Raw genomic sequence first — 7,909 nt, 5'->3', positions numbered from 1 at the left:
CTATTTGAACTTCACTATTTAACATCACTTCTTGACTTTCTGGACATTTAATAAGTTATAACACTTAGTTACATTAAGTGTTTCAAATTATACTACAGTATAAATATGCAACTGTCTTCTTTCTCTCCCTAAGTCACATCACCCTACTTACTAATCATTGCCAGGATGGCTCCTTTGGAGACTATGGCATAATTTTCACCTGATAAACTGCAGTGACTTGCTCCAGTTTCCAATTCTAGGGCAAAAGAACTCCCACATCTTTACCACCCTAGTATCCTATTACCTAGTTACTCACTGTAGTTGGGTATTCATTTCCAAAGAGATTTCATACTGATTATAGGACTTAATCAGTCCTATAAAATAAAGGGAAATGATGACAATGACAGGCCTATCTTAGACATGATACCATGACTGAGCACTGTAAGGCAGAAAAATGGACAACAAAAAGCGTTCTGGTTATGGACGCTTGAATTACTGGGACTTGACCCCATAAAGTAAATAGCAACGAAGTGAAAGGTGACTGTCTCATCAAAAAAAGGCAAATGACCTGTGCAGTTCCTGCATATCATCTCTGATTTGGAATAATGTGACAGTGACACAGACAGGAGCAAGCAGAAGATGTCTCATAATCCCCACTGATCACTGTTAGATGTCACCCCTTATCACAGCGAAGGGAGTCCTCCGTGGTTTTAAATAGGGCAGAGACAGTTTTGCATGTTACTATTAACACAAAGTTGGTGTAGAAGATGGATGGTAAGAAGACAGCTGATTCAAGGAGACCATTCTACAATCATTCTGTTACTCTAAGCAAGGAACTGCACATCAGACACGGGTGCGGAAAGGAAGGGAAAGTTCATGAGATGTTGGAAAAGTTGCACTGTTCAGAGAAGCTTGACTAACCAGTGAGGGGCAGCCTCAGGAAAGCATGGGGTTGAATGCCAGCTTCTAGCTTGGACAAGAATAGAAACAATGGCTTTTTCAGCTCTCTTAATAGTTGTCATGATTGTATAATCATTTGAGAAAAGGGCTGATAAATAATAAACATCTGATATTTAATATAAATATAATGTAAAATATCAGGCAGAGAAAGACAAATACGATATAATAGCACTTAGATCTGACCTCTAAAAAAGGCTAAGCTTATAGAAATAAGAGTGGCAGTTACCAGGTGGTCATTGGGGGGAAGTAGGGAGGTCATAAAAGATGACAAATGTCCATTTATAAGATGACTATTGGGGATCTAATTAATAGAATGGTGTATGTTGTTAGTAGTATTACATTATGTAAGCTTCCAAGGGAGTAGATTTGAAAGGCTCTTACCACAAAGAGGAAATGTTAATTATGTGATATGACACTTAACATTGGAATATTGGTTGTGGTAACCAAATTGTAATTTGATGATGGCAATCAATTTACAACATTTAAATGTACATCTAAAACATCTTTATCTTAAACAATGGCCTATGCCAATTTTCTCTTCAAGTTGGAAAAAAATATGAATTTGATAAAAATATGTTATAATTTTATTTCACCATGATAAAACATTAAATACAATCTTACTTCCAAAAATGTAAAATATTTCAGTGTTTTTAGAACAATGAAATAATCTGTCAAACATGCCTTTACATTATTTCTTAAAATTTCTGTTTTTATTTTAAAGGAAAGTAAGTCATCATTTTTCCTGGTTAAATTCATTAAGAACTTCACAAGGTTAAAGCAGTGTCTAATCAATGATTTCAATTAGCCCCCATGGTTAAGTATTCCAACTATTACTATTTTATGAGACTCTCATGGAATACCAACACATTTAGATGAAGTAGGTAAAAATAAAACTTTTCAAATATACTTTTTAATCATTGAACTATCCACTCATTAAAAAAATTCCATGTCAGTATTGGTTGTAGTCTACATATACCTTGAAATTATTAGTTTAAATCTTTGAAATCTTATATTCGAAGATTCTTTCCCCTTGATTTCTACTTTTCTCCTGTGGGAAACTACTTTAGAAAATTCCTTTAGTATCTTTAAAAAGTCCTCAAATTTGGAACTTTGAATTAACTTATCATAAAAGTTACTGTAACTCTATCAGTATCTATGATATCCATGTTTCCACTCTCTATCCCAGCAATAACAAATCATACCTTGTGACACCATTAAACACTGAGTCAATGGGGAAAATAAAGGAGGTTCTAATTGTTTCTTTTCCCAATGGTTATGCTTATGGGATAAGATTCTAGTGGGATGTCATTATCATTATTTATTCCTACTCAGACTCAGCATTAATACCCAGAGTATAAAATCATCCTATTAGCCAAACTTTGCAATTCAACTTCACTGAGACCAGAATCAGTGACTCAATATTATTGCCATGGAGACTTTTAGGCTGTGACCCCCTCAACACCAAAGAGTCCAGCAAGGTTAGTACTCAGAACACTACCAGAAGCATCAGAATTTTTTTCCCCTTCAGAGAAATGGAAGGGAGGAATACACGGCACTGAATTAAATAGGAAGTAAAGGAGTATGCCTCAATCCCATTCCTTGATTTTGAAATTTTAGACTTCTCTTTGTTCCCTGTGCATGTATTTATTGATCTGTCTACCTAGTTTTCATATTCTTAATGACTACAGGTTCCCTTTTTAGCTACCTGTCCCCTGCTAATAAAATTTATGACAAGCACGTCAATGTTTAATCATTTTGACCAGGGCACTGTGAGAACTTTGCTACTTTATTTTGAGTCCATGTTAAGTTATCACTAACCTTTCAATAATTGTATTAAATACATGTATATTTTGAAGCTAGGTATATAGAAGGCACTGTATCATGTACTGAATTGAATTACAGCCTTAGCAAAAAAAAAAAAAAGTGAGCAATTAATGCAATGATAAGAAATGTAATGTATTTAGGTTCAAGTAGATGGGGATCTGAGCTGGGGGTTTTTATCAGACCTTTAACTATTAAAGAGATTTTTATAGGATAGAGGAGATAGAATGATAGAAAAACTTAAAAAACAAACAAACAAACAAACAAACCATGCTATGAAGTAAATGTTGTTTTGCAAAACAACTAATTATATGATTTTTTTGGCACATAAAAAAGAAAGCTTCTCTTTCTCTTGTGAGATATAAATGTTTTATTACACAGAAAAATCACTTGTTTAAATTTTATTAGAGATCCTGGAATGTAATGGTTATTAGCAGTCAATTAAAAATTCTAAATCTCTGTTATTATAGGTACTTATGTAGAGACAGCAAGAGGATGTGCTAAAGAAAGCAAATTTAAAGCTCTATTGTAAGAATGAAAATGTTCATCAAATAAAAGGGAGATCATCGAGAAACAGATTAAAATTAAAATAGCACTAAAAGTCATTAAGTTCTATCAAAGCACCTTGAGGGTTCATTTAGCTTAATTTCCACAAGAGACAGACACTATCATTTTTTTTTTCTCCTGTTGGTAGATAGTGGGTGCAATTATCACACAAACTTATGGGGTTAATTTTTTTTTTTTAAGATTTATTTATGAATACAGAACTGGGGTAAAGGCCAGAGGTGCAAGGGCAGTGAGAGGATTCGCAGAACTGGCAGATCCACTGATATACACTGCTGAGGTGAGCAGCAGGTGGGTCAGGAGAGGTCTGCCAGCCATGTGGGTCACCTCCAGGGCCAGGGCTTGAACTCATGCTGAAGTGGCGTTAGCTTCTTAGTGCTGTGCTTTAAGCCACTGCATCACCAGGAAGGGCCTGGGATTAGATTTTAACCTACTCCTTGCTAAATTAATGTCAAACCTATTGGACTTATGAAGTCATGACATGCTGAAAGTGGATGAGATATTAATTTAATCCCTCCCCCCATTAGATGCAAATACACTTGACAAGAAAGACCTCCTAAATTACTGACTGATCATATTCTGCTCAGACATTTCTGACTGTGCATGTCTAATGGGTAAAATGGCTGGCTTTTGTTGGGAAACCACATACTTCTCTCCCCCTAATTTCAGTTAGTTTTATTTCACTCTCTTGAATACACATGTCGTAAGTCTGATACCTCTCAAATAAAGCAATATGGTGATCATTGTGATAACTAATACATGTATTTTTACTCTGTTAGCCAAAAACCTCAGTTATTTCAGTCATTCTTCAAATGATAGATCTCTGGATTATTTTTCTGAAATTGTGCACTTTTCCTATAGCACATAAACTCTTAAAATGAAAACACTAAACCAACTATAGCTGGTTGAATAAAAATGTGAATTTCCAATATTAATTTTCTGCTCTTTTATTTTGCAACTCTAAAGATTCAATGGGCTTCTTTAAAAGAATGCTGACTATATCACATTTAAGTTACTAAGCTTCATGCTGCAAGTGCTCTACTAATGTAAATCTCTAATGTTTTATATTCCATAGAAAGTACACACAAGCTCCATCAGTATCAATAAAAGAGCAACATAATTGATACCCAGTGTTTGTCTTCAAAAACCTTCCTCATATGTGGGGAACAGAAATAGTTGTCTGACTTCTGCTTCTTCAAATGTGCCGTCGAAGTTGTACAGGCAAATGACATTCTACTCTTCCCTGACCAGCATGGCGGACTATGTGACAGAACTGAAGCCATTATATTACGGCTTCTGGGGTTATTCAAGTTAGAAGGGAGGACAATTTCTTAGAACTGCTTCATAGCCACATGATGTGTGCCAACCTGTTAAATTCCTGCCTCTGGTGGTAGATTTGTTTGAAGGTGGTGGAATAAGCAGGACCACAAAATCATAGATGCAAAAATACCTTTTTCTGTTAATTCAGTGGGGAATTTAGGACAGAAAATTTAGTACAGTGGGAACCATAATGGAGTTTATGCAGATATTGATTTATAATGTGAACCATCGCTCTATATAATACTATGAACCAAGATATTTCATTAAATTTTAAAATCGAGCAGAGCAATATCACTATTTTCACTGATTTAAACATCCCATCTTCATTAATTGTAGAAAGCACATACTACTAATTATACTGAACAAAATGAAAATGTCATGCTTTTTGACACAGATGATATTAATATATACATACAGGGCATGGAAGGAAAGAAAAACTCCTCAGACTTAACAGTAGATACAGTTTGTGAATAACTTCAAAATAGCATAATTACTGCTTTCTCTTAAAATGTGTGAAATATCTTAATTTTAGGGTACTTTATAATGTCTTCTGTGACTCGGACAAAATCTTCGGTATCAGAAGCAAGAAAAGATTCAGTGATCTCTGCATTATGAATCTGCTCTGAAGGAGAAAGTATATTCTCCACAGCATTACTTTCCCAACAAACACATGTTGTCTCTTTTATACATGCTTACACACACACAAACACACACACACACACAGAAATACTAATTTGTTTATTTTTCTTACACTTAGAACCTGCTGAGAGGATAATGGACCCTGGGAATCATTCCATGCTGACTGAGTTCATCCTGGCTGGGCTAACAGAACAGCCAGAACTCCAGCTGCCCCTCTTCTTTCTTTTCCTTGGGATCTATGTGGTTTCAGCAGTGGGGAACCTGGGCATGATCATACTGATTGGGCTCAGTTCTCACCTGCACACCCCCATGTACTATTTCCTCAGCAGCCTGTCCTTCATCGATTTCTGCCAGTCCACTATCATTATCCCCAAAATGCTGGTGAACTTTGTGGCAGAGAAGAACATCATCTCCTACCCTGAATGCATGACTCAGCTCTATTTCTTTGTTATTTTGGCTATTGCGGAATGTCACATGTTAGCTGCAATGGCCTATGACCGCTATGTTGCCATCTGCAAACCCTTGCTTTATAATGTCATCATGACGCCTCAGATCTGCTTCTGGCTCTCTGCGGGAGTTTACATTTGGAGCATCATTGGCTCTACAATCCATACAGGATTAATTTTGAGACTCTATTTCTGCAAGGTGAATGTGGTTAATCATTATTTCTGTGATCTCCTTCCACTCTTTGGGATCTCCTGCTCCAGCATCTATATCAATGAACTGTTGCTTCTGGTCTTGAGTGCATTTAATATTATGTTCCCTTCCTTAACCATTCTTGCCTCCTACATCTTTATCATTTCCAGCATCCTCCGCATCCGCTCCACTGAGGGCAGGTCCAAAGCTTTCAGCACCTGCAGCTCCCACATCTTAGGTGTTGCTATATTCTTTGGTTCCTTAATATTCATGTATCTTCAGCCATCATCTGTGAACTCTAATGGCCAGGGGAAAGTGTCCTCTGTTTTATACACCATCATTGTGCCTATGCTGAACCCCCTCATTTACAGCCTGAGAAATAAGGATGTCATAATTGCCCTGAAGAAAATTCTGCAATTTAGAAAATGTTCATGAATAGAATCAGTGTCATCAGAAAATTTTTTTGCTGATATATGTGATCGATAGCCTATATGAAAAATTTTTCCTCAGGTCATTTCCTTTGAACTTACATTGTTTGTGTGTGGAACATAATTAAGAATAAAATACTCCACAGGATTAAATGATCTATAGATTTATTTTTAATAATGATGCAAATGACAATGGGAAAACTAGCAGCTGATGATGATAGTAACGTATTGCAAAATTTATAAAGTATCAAGCTTTGATACGATAATTATTAAAGGATAACTGTATTATTTATAGTATTTCTTCAGGTCAAGGATTCTATTATTTCCCATTTAAAGATTAACAAATTGAGCTCATTTCATTCACATAAAAGCCCAAGATCTTACTCCTAACGAATATTCAATCTAGCAACTCTGAGTCTGGGGTCCACAATTTTACTTAAAATGGTTCTTGGCTTCCAGGGACTAGTAGGTAGTTCTACACACTCCCGAAGAATTGTCTCGTATGTATAACAATCCCCCAGCTATATATATGGCCATGCTGTTTTCCACCTGACAGTACCATTATTGTTTTCCTTTCCATTCCATCCATTAAAATGAAAATAGTCTTTCAAACCTTTGCATATTAATGAAAAAAAATGAAAATGAAAACTCATTTTAGACTCATGATAGGGACTCAAGCTATAGTTGATAGTAGTTTATATATACATATACTTATATATGTATAGAAGACTGTGGTTTATTTTTTTATACACACACATAGTATTATCTTTTTATCAGTAACACTATTATTCATGGACCAACTAATTATGTAAACAACAATATCTACAAAACTATCTTTTTCATTTGTTTTCATGTAAAGTTTCATGCTCTTTACAATAACTTTACAATAGTTATTTCAGGTCAATATCTTTTTAAGGAGTTTCTTTTCTCCCCTGATGTTACTGCATATCTGCTTCTGGGCAATCAATATTTTATAACTATGAATTTACATCATATTCTAAATATTTAATTTTCTTCTGTCCCCAATTCATACCACTGTACTCAATCATTTGCAAATAAATACACTCTCCATAGCGTATCACATTTATGCAGTGTTTAGCAACAGTTTGCAAATACAGGGCAAATATGTATTTTACCATGTTAGTATTTCATTATCCATTCATTCATTGGTGCCATACATTGACTTTCAAAGTACCCTAATATTTAGTGTTTGATTTGATTTTCATCAGTCTTATTACAGAAGGGAAAAAGGCCAGAGTTACAACTCCTGTCTTAGACTTGGTTGACATACTAGGTGCTGTATCCAACAGAAATGAATGGACTGACACAGAATAAATAAAAGCAGAACAGGTAAATAGGATCTGCTCCAAAGAGGATACATAGCCAATTAGGCCCATGATAAAATGCTTATCACCACTTATTTTCAGGAGGATGCAAATCAAACCCACAATGAGATACCTACCACCTCATACCTGTAAGAGAGGCCCATGTCAAAAGACTAGAAACCACAATTGTTGGCAGGAAATGTCTAGCCCCTATGAAAAGCAGTTGGAGATTCATGA

General features: G+C 35.4%; 1 protein-coding gene across 1 annotated transcript; it reads left to right on the top strand.

The window, feature by feature from the left end:
• The first annotated feature begins 5,418 nt into the window (after positions 1 to 5,418).
• On the top strand, positions 5,419 to 6,354 carry LOC101625194. Its single transcript, XM_004688798.1, has one exon. It carries the CDS (start codon positions 5,419 to 5,421, stop codon positions 6,352 to 6,354), a length of 936 nt encoding a protein of 311 aa, XP_004688855.1.
• Positions 6,355 to 7,909: the final 1,555 nt, after the last annotated feature.

This window comes from Condylura cristata, unplaced genomic scaffold (assembly GCF_000260355.1).
Source record: "Condylura cristata isolate star-nosed mole 26May11 unplaced genomic scaffold, ConCri1.0 scaffold00025, whole genome shotgun sequence".
Taxonomy (NCBI): Eukaryota; Metazoa; Chordata; class Mammalia; order Eulipotyphla; family Talpidae; genus Condylura; species Condylura cristata.
The sequence above is the reverse complement of the archived record's forward strand: the minus strand, read 5'-3'. Positions and strand labels throughout refer to the sequence as shown.